General features: G+C 45.6%; 1 protein-coding gene across 1 annotated transcript in view; it reads right to left on the reverse strand.

Annotated features, from left to right (window-relative positions):
• The window catches only part of BOK (BCL2 family apoptosis regulator BOK), a 61,582-nt gene that overhangs the window by 11,702 nt on the left and 29,206 nt on the right, over positions 1–20,674 (reverse strand). The window contains exon 3 of the mRNA XM_075340853.1: positions 10,638–10,766. Coding sequence (XP_075196968.1) covers positions 10,638–10,766 — 129 coding nt within the window. The remainder of the gene's footprint in view (positions 1–10,637; positions 10,767–20,674) is intronic.

The following is a 20,674-nucleotide window of genomic DNA, read 5'->3' on the forward strand; positions in this document are numbered from 1 at the left end:
TAATGAGACCATGTTCACAGTGTGATGATGGCTTGTGGATGATATTGGTACAAGTTGGAGGCAATAATTAATTTTATGGTTTCAGAAAACTGTCTAAAGGCCCCGTTACACGCAACGACGTATCTAACGATATATTACCGGGGTCACGGATTCCATGACGCACATCCGGCATCATTAGCGACGTCGTTGCGTGTGACACCAACGAGCGGCCGTTAACGATGGAAAATACTCACCAAATCGTCCATCGTTGACACGTTTTTCATTTTCAAAAAATTGTTGATTGTTGAGGACGCAGGTTGTTCGTCGTTCCCGAGGCAGCACACATCGCTATGTGTGACACCTCGGGAACGACGAACTACAGCTTACCTGCAGCCGCCGGCAATATTGGGCGGCCGCTTAGTGACGCCGCTATGACACCGCACGAATCGCTCCCTTAGAAAGGAGGCGGTTCGCCGGCAACAGCAACGTCGCTAGGCAGGTAAGTCCGTGTGACGGCTCCTAACAATATTGTGCGCCACGGGCAGCGATTTGCCCATGATGCACAAACGACGGCGGCGGGTACGCTCGTTAGCGATATCGCTGCGTGTAAAGCCCCCTTAGACCTTTACACAAACGGTGTCCCAGTATAAGTTTTCTGTTATTTATTACACCATTATTAGTTTTAGATAGTGGTAGTCAATGAAAAAAAGCCATCAGTAAAATTAAACATCAGCTTAATTAATGGGAGATGTAAAATGACTTGTTGGTACCCACTTTTAGCACACAGCACTTAGGGCACATGCTCCACCTTGCGCCCCACTATCTACCCACCGTTATTAGAGTGTCAGCTCATTGACCAGTAGTTTATAAGACAAAAAAAAACAAACTATTAACTATAGGTGAAATATGTACATTGTGTATAAAATTACATACAATTATCTAAAAATGATAAGAAATTAAATAATTTACCTTGAAATTTAACTATCTGTGGGAAAATATACTTATTTTAATATTTTTAGGGAAAAACCAATGCCTTACTCTTTTTTTCATCAAAACAGTATTATTGTTCATATAGTCAGGGGCAAACTTACCACTATGCATTAGGTTCAGTACCTAGGGTGGTGTTTTGTGGCAGCACCAGCTGATTAATTTTATTTAGCAACCCACCACCCTTTTACCTCGCACTGAACTTCCTACATTTTTAGGGGAGTGGATATCTAAGGACACACCGAAAGGAAGGAGAGAAGGCATTTTTAGGTTTCAGCTGTTTTAAGGATCTTGACACAGTTTTATGGAAAAGGGTTCTCCATGGTCTGGGATAATTTATTTGTTAGATTATTACTTTTTCATCCATTTCATCAATTTTCTTGTATATTTCTTCTTTCCCTGATGCAGATATATCTAGATTATATAGGTACATCATATAGATTCTGCAGATTACAGGTTTTTTTGTCTGCTATGGTGACAACGTGGATGAAATATGTTAAATATATTTTACATTGTCTCATCTGATATTTGTATTATGGAAGGGGTCCCCAACCTGTGTCTCCTGGAACCTTAATATGTGGCTCGCGACTCTCTGTTAGCTTGGTACATTAACATTAGGTCTAGCAAACAGCTATGGAAAGAAAGTCTCCAGATGGTGACTTTTGTGAGTTGCACTGATCAGAAAAAAGATCTGGATGAGCATATACTGTCCTTGGTATAAGACAGGGGTCCCCAACATTGTGGCTCAGGAGTGACATGTGGCTTGAGGGCCCTGATGTATGGTTTGCTGCTGTCTGCCAGATAGGTGCATTTGTACCAAGTGTTGCAAACAGCTATGAAGGGCAGGTCTCCAGATGGTGACTTTTGTGAGTTGCACTTGTGACACCCTGGACAAGCCAGGGGTCACAGGTAATGACATCACCACACCCTACACCCCGGTTAGGCACATCAACGCTAGACCCAAAAATCCTTGTTGCCTTCCACCAGGGGATGAGGTTCACACCAGGGGGTGGGCCAGGCAGTTGGCCCCGCCCACCGAGGAGATCACAGCCCTGGAGGCGGGAAAAGAGACCAGATTAGTTTTGGACGTGAGAGTGTGAGGAGTAAAGTGGTAGTAGAGCAACTATCTGAGAGCGTCCGGGTGTGTGCCCTGGACAGAGACAGCAAGGTTAGCAGACGGCGGTGACCGTCTGCAGGAGTGGCCTATCGGAGTTGCCGTAAGGACCGTGGACGGGCGGTGGCCCGGCGGTACCGGACCGGTATACAAGGAGAAGCCAGCACCATTGGCAGGGGCCTTTCGGATCCCGGCAAGGCTTGGAGTCGCCGTGAATTTGACAAATCCGTCAGTGAAGGGGACCTCCGGGTTTCCAAACAACTAAGTCCCGTTTGAAGGCAACAGTCCAACCGTATGAGAGAGACACCGCCACCGCCAAGGCACCAGTTTCTCAGGGCCAGCGCCTGAGGGCAAAGAGGGGCTCCTCCGGCCCATATCCAAGCCGGGGAGCGGGTTACCGGTGGGAACCCATTGGAACCAACAGAAGTACTAGGTGCAGGGGAAGAGACAGTCACCGTTAACTACCGGGGAAAAGCAACAGCAGCCGTCCGTGGGAACCATCTTTCCAGCCGTGTGTTTTACCGAGAACTGTGTCATCGTCTCAGGCTGAGTGAGTACCACCGTGCCGTGCGGCACAGCGCTGCCCCCGCGACCCTGCACCTCACTAGGCCCCGCACCCGGCCTGCCATCACCCATCCTCTACCCCATCACTGGGCCCCGGGACAACCAACCCCTACCCACGGAGGGGAGAACTAACAACTCAGCTGCTCCCTGTCACCGCTCCCGGGATCCCCATACAGAGCAGCGGTGGTGTTACCAAAAATCACCACAACCGTGGGTGGCGTCACGGACAATAACCAAATTCCTTCCCCCACCACCAATACACCCCTTTCACTCACGGGCGAGGAGCGCCGCTCGAGTCCCCTGGATCTGGCACACCGCTCGAGCCACCACCGAGCAGCGGCAGCCGCAGCAGCAGCAGCTGCCGGACCCGAGCAGTGGGAGAGCGCGGCGTCCCCTCCTCCGCCCGCGACACACTTATTAGAAAAAAGTCCTGGATGAGCATATACTGTCCTTGGCATAGGACGGGGATCCCCAACCTGTGGCTTGTGAGTCACATGTGGCTCGCGGGCCCTGATGTATGGCTCATGGCTATCTGCCAGCTTGGTGCATTAGCACCAGGTCTTGCAAACAGCTATGAAGAGCAAGTCTGCAGATGGTGACATTTGTGAGTAGCCTCACACAGAAGAGCAGATCTAAATGGAGGTAGGAAGCCCTGGGTCTTGGTATACTGCCTTGGTGTGGTGATTTCTGTGGAAAAGCTTTGGTTGTCATTATACTGGCAATGGAGGCTCTGAGTGTCACTACTGTTATGGTGGCTGGAGGTGGATGTGGCTCTTGATAGTCTCTCAAAGCTGAATGTGGCTCTCAAGGTCAGAAAGGTTGGGGATGATACTACCTGTCAGGCCTAAAACACACATACGTGAAACACGTGCGTGTTTGGTCCGTTTCCGTGTATACTGGAGACACGGCCAAACGTGCACCAATGTTATTGTATGATAAAAGCTCCACGTGCGTTTTTGATGCATGTCCGTTTGTCCGTGTCCGTGATCCGTACCTGTGTGCGTTTTGCACGGCAGCATGTCCGTTTTCTGCACGCAACACGCAGCACGGACCCAATGAAAGTCAATGGGTCTGTGCGCACGTCCGAGTTACAAGGGCGCATCTCTGTTTGCTCCCTGTACATTTTGTGCTTTTTTCATGTGATGTCGGTCTTTTTTCTTTTTCTGTTTCGTTCTCTCCCTCAGTCCGTCGGTCGGTCTCTATGTCTGTCGGTCGGTCTCAAAGTCTTATCTGTCCCTCTAGCTGTCTGTCGGTCAGTCTCCCCCCTCTCTCATACTTAGGCCCGTTTCACACGTCAGTGAAAAACACTGACGTTTTTCACTGGCGTGTAAAACACGCACATGTCCCTGCGTGTGCCGTGAATCACGGCACACGTGGGTTGTCTAAGTGCAATCCGGGCTCCGTTCTCCATGGCCCGTGATTGCACTTAGAAATCAACTCACCTGCGCCCGCTCCCGCTGTCCATGGTGCTGCTCGCTCCCGCGATGCAGCATCCGGCCGGCGCTGACCCCCGCAGCAGCTGCTTCCGGGTCGGCTGTGTCGCGCATCATTAATATGCGCGACAGTAATCAGCCGGCTTAGAAGCAGCAAGCTGCACGGGCTGCAGAGAGCGCGGCTGAAGCCGGGTGAGTAAAAATGTTTATTATTTTAAATGCACGTTTTTTTCTGGCACGTGTTTCACGGACCACACCACTACGTGGTCCGTGGGACATCAGTGATGCCAGAAAAAAATGGACATGTCTCCGTGCGGCAATCACGCACACGCGGGTACGCCGCACGGAGACACGTGCAGTGAAAAATCACTGACGTGTGAGCAGACCCATTCATTATAATGGGTCTGCGTATGTCAGTGATTCTGGTACGTTTAAAAAAAAGCACAAACGTACCAGAATCACTGACGTGTGAAAGGGGCCTTACCGTTCCCCGATCTCCAGCTCGGCGCTGCACGGCTGTTGTAAAAACTTCGGCGGCTTTTACTATTTTGAAAAAGCCGGCCGCCCATTAATCAATCTCGTATTCCCTGTGTTACCCGCCCACCGGCGCCTGTGATTGGTTGCAGTCACACACGTCCACCACGCTGAGTGACAGCTGTCTCACTGCACCCAATCACAGCAGCCGGTGGGCGTGTCTATACTGTGCAGTAAAATAAATAAATAATTAAAAAAAACGGCGTGCGGTCCCCCCCCATTTTAATACCAGCCAGATAAAGCCATACGGCTCAAGGCTGGTATTCTCAGGATGGGGAGCCCCACGTTATCGGGAGCCCCCCAGCCTGACAATATCAGTCAGCAGCCGCCCAGAATTGCCGCATACATTATATGCGACAGTTCTGGGACTGTACCCGGCTCTTCCCGATTTGCCCTGGTGCGTTGGCAAATCAGGGTAATAATGAGTTTTTGGCAGCCCATAGCTGCCAATAAGTCCTAGATTAATCATGTCAGGCGTCTCCCCGAGATACCTTCCATGATTAATCTGTAAGTGACAGTTAAAAAACACACACACACCCGAAAAAATAATTTATTAGAAATAAAAAACACTAACAAAGTCCCTCATCACCAATTTATTAACCCCGACAAAGCCCTCCATGTCCGGCGTAATCCACGGACCTCCAGCGTCGCTTCCAGCTCTGCTACATGCAGGTGACAGGAGCTGCAGAATACACCGCCGCTCCTGTCAGCTCCAAGCAACAAATGAGGTGAGTAGCGCGATCAGCTGAGCTGTCACTGAGGTTACCCGCGGCCACCGCTGGATCCAGCGGTGGCCGCGAGTTACCTGACTGACAGCAGCTGATCGCGCTAGTCACCTTAATCAGGGCCAGAGCCTGCGGGCAAAAGGAGCTCCCTCAGCATCCACCCAAGCTGGGGAGCGGGTTACCGGTGGGAAGCCATTGGAACCGTAAACACAACACAGGTGCAGGGAAAGGCAGTCACCATCAACCTACTGGGAGGAGAACAACCGCAGCCGCCTGTGGGACCCGTCCATCCAGCCGTTTGTTTGACCAGAGACTCTGTGTGAATTACTGGCTGAGTGAGTACCACCGTGCCGTGCGGCACAGCGCTGCCCCTGCGACCCTGCACCTCCCCAGGCCCCGTAACCCGCCTGCTATCCCTAACACCTTCAGCGGGCCCCGGGACAACCAACCCCCTACCCATGGAGGGGAGAACCAACATCCAAGCTGCTCTCTGTCATCGCTCCCGGGATCCCTGTCCAAAGCAGCGGTGGTGTCACAACCTCACCACAACCGTGGGTGGCGTCACGGACAATATCCCCAAACCACACACCAACCCCCCTTTTCACTCACGGGCGAGGAACGCCGCTCGAGTCCCCGGGATCCGGCCCACCGCTCGAGCCACCACCGAGCAGTAGCAGCAGTAGCAGCCTGGCCCGAGCAGTGGGTGAGTGCAGCGTCCCCTCCTCCGCCCGCGACACATGTGCATCCCTCTGTGTGTTTGTATTGTAAGTATAGGGTATGTTGTGAATGTGCTTTTGCCTGGGTGCCTACACTGTGTGCAAATTTATTAGGCAAATGAGTATTTTGATCACATGATAATTTTTATACATGTCGTCCTACTCCAAGCTGTATAGGCTTGAGAGCCAACTACCAATTAAGTAAATCAGGTGATGTGCATCTCTGTAATGAGGAGAAGTGTGGTGTAATGACATTAACACCCTATATAAGGTGTGCTTAATTATTAGGCAAATTCATTTCCTTTGGCAAAATGGGTCAGAAAATAGATTTGAGGGGCTCTGAAAAGTCCAAAATTGTGAGATGTCTTGCAGAGGAACGCAGCAGTCTTGAAATTGCCAAACATTTGAAGTGTGATCACCGAACAATCAAGCGTTTCATGGCAAATAGCCAACAGGGTCGCAAGAAGCGTGTTAGGCAAAAAAGGTGCAAAATAACTGCCCATAAATTGAGGAAAATCAAGCGTGAAGCTGCCAAGATGCCATGCATCCAATTTTTGCATGTCAGAAATGTTTATTTCTAAATTTTGTGCAGTTATATTGGTTTACCTGGTGAAAATAAACTAGTGAGATGGGAATATATTTGTTTTTTATTAAGTTGCCTAATAATTCTGCATAGTAATAATTACCTGCACAAACAGATATCCTCCTAAGATAGCCAAATCTAAAAAAACCCACTTCAACTTCCAAAAATATTAAGCTTTGATATTTATGAGTCTATTGGGTTGATTGAGAACATAGTTGTTGATCAATAATAAAAAAATCCTCTAAAATACAACATACAACTTGCCTAATAATTCTGCACGCGGTGTATATGTTGTCCATCTGTACATGTTTATGCCGGCATTCAGTAAGGCTACCTATAAATCTGTGTGTGCATATACACCGTGAGTGTGCATGTATGTAAAACTGCATTTGTGTTCGCCTGCCTTTATTTCTCAAATTTCAGTTTGCATTAATTAAAAAAATGGAACGTGATATCCTTTTATCTACACAAATTAAAAACAGATTGCGTTGGTTAGTCTCAAGCAACTAAGCAAGCCTAGGGCTGCGAGAGCTGTAAAAACTGCCCTGTATATTGTATGTATACATTCCACTAATCTATTTAAATCCAATATGTCATACTGTTGAATTCGCTTTTGGAACGTGGCACCGTGCCCGGGAATACTTTGTAAATAAAATGAACATCTGACTATAGCCCTGTTGGTAGACTGACTTTACAGTCTCGCAGAAAGTCACAACCAAGGACTCTGAACGGTACTTTTCTGATTGCTTCAGATCACATACCTAGATAGGGATTTAAGAGGCAATTATATTTTTATGGCTAGCACCAATTATATAAAATGACATAAAACTAATCTCATGCACTATGGACACTGGATCCACGAGGTTCACATTAATACAGAGGTCTCTGCCGAGCACTACATTGACATTTCTGTTGAAATTGACAAAAAACTGTATTCTATCAATCATAAAGTTATGCTTAGACTAGGTTCATATTCATCTGATGAGCACGACAGTGATACCCTATATTGCCGAGCCATACACAGGAAATATAAGCATCGCTGTCCCTAATTAGGAAACTATCCGGCCCGAAAGACTCCAGTAGATGGGAAGCCAAATCCATTTCATGTATTAAAGTTTACTTCTTCCATAGTATTTAAAAGTAAACTTTGTCCACATTAACCTTGATTTTTAATGTGGATCTGCTAAAATATTCTGTTTAATCAGCCTAAAGGCCACTTTACACGCTGCGATATCGTGACCGATATCGCTAGCGTGGGTACCCGCCCCCATCGGTTGTGCGACACGGGCAAATCGCTGCCCGTGGCGCACAACATCGCGCGGATCCGTCACACTACTTACCTGCCTACCAACGTCGCTGTGACCGGTGAACCGCCTCCTTTCTAAGGGGGTGGTTCGTTCAGCATCATAGCGACGTCACAGCAGCGTCACTGAACCACCGCCCAATAGAAGAGGAGGGGCGGAGATGAGCGGGACGTAACATCCCGCCCACCTCCTTCCTCCTCCTTGCCCATGACGCATTTGTGCGTCATGGGCAAATCGCTGCCCGTGGCGCACAATATCGTTAGGAGCCGTCACACGCACTTACCTGCCTAGCGACGTCGCTGTTGCCGGCAAACCGCCTCCTTTCTAAGGGGGGGTTTGTGCGGCATCACAGTGGCGTCACTAAGCGGCCGCCCAATAAAAGCGGAGGGGCTGAAATGAGCGTCCGTAACATCCCGCCCACCTCCTTCCTTCCTCATTGCCGGCGGCTGCAGGTACGGTGAGGTTCCTCGTTCCTGCGGTGTCACACATAGTGATGTGTGCTGCCGCAGGAGCGACAAATAACTAAGTACACCGATCAGCAGAGATATTTGAGAATGGACCCCCACGTCACCGATGAGCGATTTTGAATGTTTTTGCGACAATTCAAAATCGCTCATAGGTGTAACACACAAAGACATCGCTAAAGCGATCGGATGTGCGTCACAAATTCCGTGACCCCAATGAGATCGCTCGGGCGATGTTGCAGCGTGTAAAGCCCGCTTAATAGATTTCATAACTTATTCTGTAATACAAAAAGAAATTCCCTTTCAGAGCTTCATTTCTAGAGATGGCTACCTAGCCGTGCAATTATAGACATTCCTCTTAAGGAAATTGTCACCAGGTTTTTGCTCCCTCATCTGAGAACTGGATAACGTAAAGACAAAGACCCTGATTCCTTCAATGTGTCACTTACTGAGCTGTTTGCTGCCATTTTGATAAAATCAGTGTTTTCTCTGCTGCAGATCTAATAGTTATACAGAGCATATGAATATGCTGGACTACCTGCAGCATGCCAAGTAGACCTTTAATGATAATATACTGCTGATTAAAAGTGATTTTATCAAAATGACACATCGCTGGAAACAGGTTCTCTGTCCCTACATTATGCTACTCTCAGATTAGGTGGCAAAAACCTGATGACAGATTCCATTTAAATCAATCCTACTGTCCTCTGAATCCTGGGAAATGACACTTTATCTTACAGAGTGCCATACATGCTTAGCATAGACCAGACAGATTTTTTTATCCTTTGGGGTAAGGCCAGACAGAGCTGCGTTGGCGCAGGCATGATGCAGCTTTTGGGCACATGCTTTTTCTGAAGACCAGCTGTTTCACCCACAAAACCGAGTGGACAATTTTAATCGGTGTGCAGGACTGATTTTCTGCAAAAACACAAGCACGTGTATCAATCAATTTAAAGGGGATATCCGGTATTTTTTTTTTTTTTTCAAAATGGTGCGTAAGATTTAACAGGAAGGTAGTTGCTAACAGACTGCTCCTGTCGGCGATTCAGCGGCTTCCTCTGATGTCATGTGTCACATGACATCATGATTGCCAATTTTATACGAATTGACAGCTGGCTCCCCGCTTCCTAACTGCAGGAAGCCAGCGGTCACTCAGCATGACGCTGGCAGTCACACCACATCTACAAAGTAATCTCGAAGAAAAAGAGCTGCTCTGTTGACATGGAGCAGCTGAATGGCTGTCAATGACTACTCTGTGCCAACACAGGGTTGGTAGTTGCCTTTCTAAATTGCTACCTAGCTGTTAGTTTTTAGGTACATATTATAAAGAAAGAAAACAAAAAAAGGCCCCAGACCACATCACCCATTTAAAAAATACTGTATCTCTCAGAATCACTGTAGCAATGTCCGTCCTCCTCCTTCTGGTATTACCTTTTGAACTAACTAACTTAAGCCCGCTTTACACGCTGCAATATATCTTACGATGTGTCGGCGGGGTCACGTTGTAAGTGACGCACATCCAGCATTGTAAGTACATTGCAGTGTGTGACAGGTACGTGCGATTGCGATTGAACGGTAAAACGTTCATCGCATACACATCGTACCTTTCTCTAGAATTGCACATCAGGTTGTTCATTGTACCCGGGGTAGCACACATCGCAGTGTGTGACACCCCGGGAACGATGAACAGATCTTACCAGCATCCTGCGGCTCCCGGCCAGCAATGCGGAAGGAAGGAGGTGGGCGGGATGATTACGTCCCGCTGAGCTCCGCCCCTCCGCTTCTATTGGCCGGCTGCTGCGTGACGTCGCTGTGACGCCAAACGTCCCTCCCATTCCAGGAAGTGGACGTTCGCCTCCCACAGCGAGGTCGTATGGGCGGGTAAGTACGTGTGACGGGGGTTAATCGTTTGTGCGGCACGTTCAACAAATTGAATGTGCCACACATACGATGGGGGCGTTGCAAATCGCATACGCTATCATATGCGAAATTGCAACGTGTAAAGCAGGCTTTAGAGCTGTGCACATGTTGTAGATTTGTCACATTTTTTTTCTGTGCAGATTTGTCCTAAAGACTCGTCTATTACGGCATCAAGCAGAGATCATGAAGACGGGATAAGTATAAAAAATGCATGTTTTTGAGTAAGCTTAATTTTCTGAAACCAGAATATCCCTTTAGCAGTGTGATTTAGCCCACTCTGAGAACAGCAGGATAATCATTTTCAGCTCTAGTACCTGCTGAGAATATCTCCGCAGCGACTGCAAGGAACGCATCAGACAAGACAGACTCGGAGGCGAGGGAGATGTTCAGCTGTCGGGCAATGTTCCGGTATACAGCCGGCCTCATGTATTCAAGTTCATCTCCTGCAATACAACAGCAATGATGGGAAATAATTATTACTAAACTAAAGAATAAAGACAGTAGAGCAGCAAACAAACCTTTCTCCTGAAGTTCTGAAAGGATTTCAGAGCCCCATTCTCAGGATCTATTGGGGTCCCCCGATTACTCAGACCCCTACCAATCTTGCAGTTATTGCCTATCCTTTATGGATAGGTAAAAGCTTTCAATGTTTGAAATAACCCTTTAAATATATGATTAATCCCAATGTACTATTCAGCACTATGTAATATGCACAAGGATCCAGGAGGATGAATTAATGATCACTGGTTTTATTTCTAAACGTTTCCCGCCAAGTCACTATCCTGCTAGTTCCTGCATCTCAGGTTCCTGCGTCAAAAAATTACATGAAGCATTGCCATTGGGATTATATATAATTCTCTAAATTATCATATTGATTTAGAGTACAGTTACACTGGCCATAGAGAGCAAACGTCCTAGGAACGCTCGTTTCCTGATAATCAGCCAGTGAAAACAGGCTGCTGATCACCCAAAGAGCGAGCAAAACAATTATTTGTTGGGTTAAATAGATTTTGGGCTTGCTTAAAAATTATTGTTCTCACCAGTGTATCGACCTGCGTAAACAGGACAGTAAGGCCGCTTTCACACTGCGTTCCTCTCCCCATTTAGTGGTCCTGTTGGGGCCTTTGTCCAAACCTCCCACAAAACAGGTTTTGGATATATGCGCCAACGGGGCCATGGACTATAATGGTGCAGACGGAATCACCATGTGCTCTATCATGCACAATTCTGGAGTATACAGTGCCTACAAGTAGTATTCAACCCCCTGCAGATTTAGCAGGTTTACACATTCGGAATTAACTTGGCATTGTGACATTTGGACTGTAGATCGGCCTGGAAGTGTGAAATGCACTGCAGCAAAAAAGAATGTTATTTCATTTTTTTTTTTTTTAAAATTGTGAAACGTTTATTCAGAGGGTCATTTATTATTCAACCCCTCAAACCACAAGAATTCTGTTTGGTTCCCCTAAAGTATTAAGAAGTATTTCAGGCACAAAGAACAATGAGCTTCACATGTTTGGATTAATTATCTCTTTTTCCAGCCTTTTCTGACTAATTAAGACCCTCCCCAAAATTGTGAACAGCACTCATACTTGGTCAACATGGGAAAGACAAAGGAGCATTCCAAGGCCATCAGAGACAAGATCGTGGAGGGTCACAAGGCTAGCAAGGGGTACAAAACCCTTTCCAAGGAGTTGGGCCTACCTGTCTCCACTGTTGGGAGCATCATCCGGAAGTGGAAGGCTTAGGGAACTACTGTTAGCCTTCCACGGCCTGGACAGCCTTTGAAAGTTTCCACCCGTGCCGAGGCCAGGCTTGTCCGAAGAGTCAAGGCTAACCCAAGGACAACAAGGAAGGAGCTCCAGGAAGATCTCATGGCAGTGGGGACATTGGTTTCAGTCAATACCATAAGTAACGTACTCCACCGCAATGGTCTCCGTTCCAGACGAGCCCGTAAGGTACCTTTACTTTCAAAGCGTCATGTCAAGTCTCGTCTACAGTTTGCTCATGATCACTTGGAGGACTCTGAGACAGACTGGTTCAATGTTCTCTGGTCTGATGAGACCAAGATCAGGATCTTTGGTGCCAACCACACACGTGACGTTTGGAGACTGGATGGCACTGCATACGACCCCAAGAATACCATCCCTACAGTCAAGCATGGTGGTGGCAGCATCATGCTGTGGGGCTGTTTCTCAGCCAAGGGGCCTGGCCATCTGGTCCGCATCCATGGGAAGATGGATAGCACGGCCTACCTGGAGATTTTGGCCAAGAACCTCCGCTCCTCCATCAAGGATCTTAAGATGGGTCGTCATTTCATCTTCCAACAAGACAACGACCCAAAGCACAGAGCCAAGAAAACCAAGGCCTGGTTCAAGAGGGAAAAAATCAAGGTGTTGCAGTGGCCTAGTCAGTCTCCTGACCTTAACCCAATTGAAAACTTGTGGAAGGAGCTCAAGATTAAAGTCCACATGAGACACCCAAAGAACCTAGATAACTTGGAGAAGATCTGCATGGAGGAGTGGGCCAAGATAACTCCAGAGACCTGTGCCGGCCTGATCAGGTCTTATAAAAGACGATTATTAGCTGTAATTGCAAACAAGGGTTATTCCACAAAATATTAAACCTAGGGGTTAAATAATAATTGACCCACACTTTTATGTTGAAAATTTATTAAAATTTAACTGAGCAACATAACTTGTTGGTTTGTAAGATTTATGCATCTGTTAATAAATCCTGCTCTTGTTTGAAGTTTGCAGGCTCTAACTTATTTGCATCTTATCAAACCTGCTAAATCTGCAGGGGCTTGAATACTACTTGTAGGCACTGTACGTCTATTGGAGATGGACACCCAGACGTAGCAGACTGTGTCCACCGTATACCCCTGAAATTGGTGCATGAAAGAACACATGGTGACTCCGTCTGTACCATTATAGTCAGTGGCTTCGTTGGCGCATACGTCCAAAACCCTTTTTTCCGGGGGTTCGGTTGGAGGCCCCGACAGGACCACTGAACCTTGAGAGGAACGCAGTGTAAAAGCAGCCTTAGTTAAGACTATTCTATGGCCCCCATGTTTTGTACCCCAGTGTTGATGAGTGCACTGGAGTAAGATGTGTGAAATTCATAAATAGGTGTACATGGATGCCTCTTAATAAATTTAATGTATCAATAGTAAGCATTAAAGATTGCTGTTACCAAACCAAAAAATCCCAACTGTAATTATCAAATGCTGTAGCAAAAACATTGGGCAATAACATATACCTTTTTTTTCATATTATTAAAAGATGTCTTGAAAGGCCATATACTGTACAGTCATGGCCAAAAGTTTTGAGAATGACACCAAAATTATTTTTTCACATGATCTGTTGCCCTCTGGTTTTTAATTGTGTTTGTCTGATGTTTACATCACATACAGAAATATAATTGCAATCATATTATGAGTACCAAAAGGTTATATTGACAGTTAGAATGAGTTAATGCAGGTAGTCAATATTTGCAGTGTTGACCCTTCTTCTTCAGGACCTCTGCAATTCTCCCTGGCATGCTCTCAATCAACTTCTGGACTAAATCCTGACTGATAGCTGTCCATTCTTGCATAAGCAATGCTTGCATTTTGCCAGAATTTGTTGGGTTTTTTTTGTCCACCCGTCTCTTGATGATTGCCCACAAGTTCTCAATGGGATTAAGATCTGGGGAGTTTCCAGGCCATGGACCCAAAATCTCTATGTTTTGTTCCATGAGCCATTTAGTGATCACCTTTGCTTTATGGCAAGGTGCTCCATCATGCTGGAAAAGGCATTGTTGGGCGCCAAACTGCTCTTGGACAGTTGGGAGAAGTTGCTCTTGGAGGACATTCTGGTACCATTCTTTATTCATGGCTGTGTTTTTAGGCAAGACTGTGAGTGAGCCGATTCCCTTGGCTGAGAAGCAACCCCACACATCAATCGTTTCAGGATGCTTAACAGTTGGCATGAGACAAGACTGGTGGTAGCGCTCACCTCTTCTTCTCCTAATAAGCTGTTTTCCAGATGTCCCAAACAATCCAAAAGGAGATTCATCTGAGAAAATTACTTTACCCCACTCCTCAGCAGTCCACTCCCTGTACCTTTTGCAGAATATCAGTAGGTCCCTGATGTTTTTTCTGGAGAGAAGTGGCTTCTTTGCTGCCCTCCTTGAAACCAGGCCTTGCTCAAGCAGTCTCCACCTCACAGTGCGTGCAGAAGCACTTACACCAGCCTGCTGCCATTGCTGAGCTAGCTCGGCACTGCTGGTAGTCCGATCCCGCAGCTGAAACAGTTTTAAGATACGGTCTTGGCGTTTGCTGGTCCTTTCTTGGGTGCCCTGGAGCCTTTTTGGCAACAATGGAAGCTCTCTCCTTGAAATTCTTGATGATGCAATAGATTGTTGACTGAGGTGCAATCTTTGTAGCTGTGATACTCTTCCCTGTTAGGCCATTTTTGTGCAGAGCAATGATGGCTGCACGTGTTTCTTTAGAGATAACCATGGTTAACTGAAGAGAAACAATGATACCAAGCACCAGCCTCCTTTTAAAGTGTCCAGCTGTGTAATTCTTACTTAATCATGACTGATTGATCGCCAGCCCTGTCCTCATCAACACACACACCTGTGTTAATGGAACAATCACTAAAACAATGTTAGCTGCTCCTTTTAAGGCAGGAATGCAATGCTGTTGAAATGTGTTTTGGGGGTTAAAGTTCATTTTCTTAGCCAAAATTACTTGACTTTGCAAGTAATTGCTATTAAGCTGATCACTCTTTATGACATTCTCGAGTATATGCAAATTGCCATTAGAAAAACTTAAGCAGTAGACTTTGTAAAAATTAATATTTGTAGCATTCTCAAAACTTTTGGCCATGACTGTAGACAAACACAATTTTATACAAACAATAAAGCCTTTTAAAAACACCAACCTGAAAACTCCATTATCCTCAATATAACAGGGTATTTATAAGAATTAAGCCTGTCTCTATGGATAGGTTTCAGGTGCAAATGCAAAAAAAGGAAAGATCTCACCCTGATCCTGCCAAGGTATATCCAGGTGATGCATGTTGACCCTCAATGTATTCAAGGTGTGGGAGCTTGTACAGTGCTATGCAAAAGTTTGGGCACCTCTGGACAAAATTACTGTTATTTTGAACAGTTAAGCAAGTTGAAGATGAAATGATCTCTAAAAGGCATACAGTTAAAGATGACACATTTCCTTTTAGGCAAAAAAAAGTTAATCTTTTCAATCGGCCCATTTTTCTTTTTTGTTAATTTTAAAATGTAAAAGTTTGGACACCCTGCATGGTTAGTATCTAACAGCACTATCTGACAAGTATCACAGCTTGTAAACGCCTTTTGTAGCCAGCCAAGAGTCTTTCAATTCTTGTTTAATAAATTTTCATTTATTCTTCCTTGGAAAAGTCTGGAAGGTGAAATTTGTTTTTCACCTTTCACATTTTAAAATTAACAAAAAAAGGAAAATCGTCCAATGCAAAAGTTTGGGCACCCTGTAGGGTTAGTACCAAGTAGCACCTGCTTTGACAAGTATCACAGCTTGTAAACTCTTTTTGTAGCCAGACAAGAGTCTTCAAATTTTTGTTTCAGGGATTTTCATCCATTGTTCCAGTTTTACAGGTCTTTGAGATTCCTGGGTCCTGCACTACTCTTTTGAGGTCTAGCCACAGATTTTCAATGATGTTCAGATCAGGGGACTGTGAGGGCCATTGTAAATCCTTCCGCTTGCACCTTTTAAACTAGTCTTTTGTGGATTTGACGTGTGTTTAGGATCATTATCCATTTGTAGAAACCATCCTCTTTTCAACTGCAGTTTTTTTTTTTTTTTTTTAAAGATGGTGTTATATTTCTATCAAGAATTTGCTGACATTTTATTAAATCCATTCTTTCCTCTAGCGGGGAAATCTTCCCCATGTCATTGGCTGCAACACAACCCCTGAAATTCTGTGTCCTTTTTTCTCCACACATACTTTTGATCATTGTGACCAAAGAGTTCTATTTTAACTTCATCAATCCACTGAACTTGTTTCCACAATGCATCAGGCTTGTTCTTTTGAATACTTATGACTCTGATGAATTTTATGGTGAGGACACAGGATGGGTTTTCTTCTGATGTCTGTACCATGAAGGCCATATTTGTGCAGTGTCTCTGAACAGTAGAACAATGTACCACAACTCCAGACTTTGCTAAATCTTCCGGAAGGTCTTTTGCAGTCAAGCAGGGGTTCTGATTTAAGGCCCCATTACACATAGCGATTTCGTTAGCGAGATTGCTGAAACGTCACAAGTTTTGTGATGCAACAGCGACCTCGCTAGCGATCTCGCTACGTGTGACACATAGCAGCGACCGGCCCCCTGCTGTGATATTGCCGATCGTACCTGAACGTCCTCGTTCATTTTTTGATCATTGGTGTCCCGCTGGGAAGCATGGATCGCTGTGTTTAACGCAATAACAACGACGAGCAACCTCGTTGGCATTCCTGGGTGGAAACACTACGCCTCTATCGAGGTCTGAGTCGTCAGAATAGCTGCTGTGTGACAGGGTCCCAACGATCGCCGAGGTCGTTATACGGATCACCATATCATTGCTGCGTCGTTGATTAGATCTGCCTGTTTACCAGCTCACTAGCAACCATGTAGCAACGTACAAGCGATCCTGACCAGGTCATATCGTTGTCGGGATCGCTGGAACGTAGCAACATGTAACGGGACTCTTACCTCTCTAGCAATCCTACGTGCAGCTTGGTCTTCCAGATCTTATTTAGTCCTCCACTGTTCCTGGTAACTGCCATTTCTTAATTACATTTCAAACTGAGGAAAGGGCAACTTGAAAACACTTTGCTACCTTCTAATAGCCTTCTCCTGCTTTGCGGGCAGCTGCTTAGCAAACCCATGGCTGCTGATTATTGGCACTAAGTTAGAATAGCCAGTTTGGTTTTTGTTTTTTTTTATTTTTTTAAATCTGTGAAATTTGCATCACCTGGCCTTTCCTAATGATAATAGTGAGCAAGTCAAAACCCTATCAGTCTAATTAAGAGCTGAAACCTTGGTCTAAGTTATCTGAGTACACAATCTCTGAACATCATTAAAAATCTGTGGCTAGACCTCAAAAGAGCAGTGCATGAAAGACAACCCAGGAATCTCTCAGAACTGAAAGACTTTTCCAAGGAAGAAAAGATGACTATCTCTCAAACAAGAATTTAAAGACTCTTAGGGGCACTTTGCATGTTGCGACATCGCTACTGCAATGTCGTCAGGGTCAAATCAAAAGTGCCGCACATCCGGCGCCAGTAACGACGTTGCAACGTGTAAAGCCTAGATGCACCGATAAACGATCGCAAAAGCGTTGTAAATCGGTGATCTGCGTAGTGTCGGTCATTTTCATAATTTTGCTGAAGCGACAGGTACGATGTTGTTCCTCACTCCTGAGGCAGCACACATCGCTGTGTATGAAGCCGCAGGAGCGGGGAACTTCTCCTTACCTGCCTCCACCGGCTATGGAAGGAAGAAGGTGGGCGGGATGTTTACGTCCCGCTCATCTCCTCCCCTCCGCTTCTATTGGCCGCCTGCCGTGTGACGTCGCTGTGACGCCGCACGACCCGCCCCCTTAGGAAGGAGGCGGGTCGCCGACCAGAGCGACGTCGCAGGGCAGATAAGTGCGTGTGAAGCTGCCATAGCGATAATGTTCGCTACGGCAGCTATCACAAGATATCGCATGTGCGACGGGGGCGGGGACTATCGCGCTCGGCATCGCTATCATCGGCTAGCGATGTCGCAGCGTGCAAAGTACCCCTTACCTGGCTACGAAAAGTGTTTACAAGCTGTGATACTTCCCAAATGGGGTGCTACTAGGTACTAACCATGTAAGGTGCTCAAACTTTTGTATTGGCCCATTTCCTTTTTTATTCATTTTAAAGTGTGAAAGATGAAAAAAAATTTTTTTGCCTAAAATACAAAGGAAATTTGTCATCTTTAACTTTATGGATTTTAGAGATAATGTAATCTTCAATTTGCTTAACTGTTCAAAATCACAGTAATTTTAACCAGGGGTGCACAAACTTTTACATGCCAATGTATATGACTACAAACCGCCTCTGACCAGTAGATACAAGTCCAGTGACATCTCCCTCTCCTGATGCATTTCCTGTATAAAAAGATTAATTAGGGGGAGTTTTTCGACAAGGCCTATTGTTTCCTGGCTAGGTTACAAGGTTTATCGCTGCTCCTTCAGCTATGAAGTGCCTCCTAGCTGATCCATATAGTTTTGTGTTACCTCTTAAATGTGACCACTCTTTTGGGACTGTGAGACATTACATCCGGGGCTGGGAAAGCATAAAGCTGGATGTACTTTCTGTGCTCCAGTGCGTGGAACGCAAACCCTTTTCTAAATGGCTGATATCACTTCCGGATCTCAAAAAGGGGGAATTTTAAACGTGTATGTATACATAGGATAGGTATTTCCTTATTTACCACTCCTATACCTATGATGACCAAGATGGAAGGTGCTTATTCTGTCCTGTCATCATCCAGGCCAAATTGAGTTTTGATCCTATGGTTCCATCTGCATTCGATAATGTCCTGGGAGTTGTCAGCAAGTATGATCCAAACAAACTGAAAATAAAAATCATAATATATAGGCCGTAAAATAAATAAGTAGGCACAAAGTGCACAAAACAAATCGAATGGATAAAAATGGACCCAAATGAATAAACATGAAAATGAAAATGGACAAAAAACCCCCAAAAGAATGGGGGGAAGAAGAGGTAAGAAAAGAGCAGTTTGTGTTGTAAGTACACAGTATTGTTTAAAGGGGTGGGGGATACCCATGAACTAACAGATCCTAATTTATATAATTGTAAGTACACAGTATTGTGTAAAGGGGTGGGGGATATCCATGAACTAACAGATCCCAATTTATATAATTTGCTAGATTGAGTTGGAAAGATTACATGTATTTGTGCCTGTGTGTCCCTATTAAGCCCCACCTTCACTAGACACTGCCTATCCGCAGGCGTTAGCACCCTGATGAACTGCTCAAGTGGTGCTCACACTCCTCGTAATCTTACCCTAAACTAACTTACTCTTGTATTCCCTGTCTTTAAAAAGCAGCTAAATGTGAGTTGTTCATTTAACCAAAAATGGGTAGAGGTTTTTAAAGAGGACCAACCACCAGGATTTTCCGATATAAACTGAAGCCAGTGCTATACTGACGCTATCATGCTGATTCTAAACATACCTTTAGTTGTGAGATCGGATGTATACTTTCAGAAATATAAGCAAGTAAATTTTATGAAATACACTGTTATTTGATGAGAGGTGGCACAGAATATCTAGTAGGTGGGTCGGGTTTTGCTAGTTATTCCCTCCCCGTCTGCCTGCCTGTCCTTCCTCCCCCCTGTCTCTGTTATTACAGGGGGCTGAAGGAGGGAGAGGAGGGAGAAAGGACAGTTTCACAAACTTTACTTGCCTATATTTCAGAAAGTATACACCCTATCTCACAACTAAAGGTATGTTTAGAATCAGCATGATAGCGCCAGTATAGCACTGGCTTTAGTTTATATATGAAAATCCTGGTGGTTGATCCTCTTTAAGTGATAGATCAACTTGGCCTCTTGTTGTAAAATGTATCTATCACAATCTCCTCCCCTTAAAGATTTTTCAATTTTCTCTATACCTATGAATTTAACTGTAGAGACACGTCCCCCATGCGACTCATTCGCATGTCTGGCTAACGGTGCATCTCTGTTAGTGATGTCTTGCAGATGTTCCCCTATCCTCCTCCTGAACTGGTGTTTGGTCTTCCCTATATACTCCTGACCACATATGCATGTGGCTTTGTAAATAATGCCTTCTGTAGAACAATTAATGAGTGATTTGATGTCAAAATTCCTTTTTATGACAATGCTCTCAACAGTCTTTCCCACTGTGGTGGAACCGCAGGTTAAACATCCACCACATTTAAAACAACCTGTTAGGTTAGTAGAGAGCCAACTGGTGGAATTTGTAGTGGCTATCTACAAGCCTCTCCTTAAAGGGGTTATCCGGCTTATTTTGAGTTTTTTCATTATTACCCTATTGGGCTACATTGGGGCAGGTAAGTAGATAGAGACCACTTACCTGCCCTGCTGTCAGCCCCTCTCCCCCGGCTCAGAGTGGTCATGTGACCGCTCCTGCCGCGATTTTGCTGCTTCCGGTCATTTCATGTCAACATGGGCAGGGCCATGTTGACATGCAAATCTGGAAACAGCATGTCGCCGCCCTGCTGGGCTGTACAGTGCATGGAGTCCCCGCCCCCTTCCCTGCACCCTCCCACACATTCCCCCTGCACCCC

Source organism: Anomaloglossus baeobatrachus, chromosome 3, assembly GCF_048569485.1.
Source record: "Anomaloglossus baeobatrachus isolate aAnoBae1 chromosome 3, aAnoBae1.hap1, whole genome shotgun sequence".
NCBI lineage: Eukaryota > Metazoa > Chordata > Amphibia > Anura > Aromobatidae > Anomaloglossus > Anomaloglossus baeobatrachus.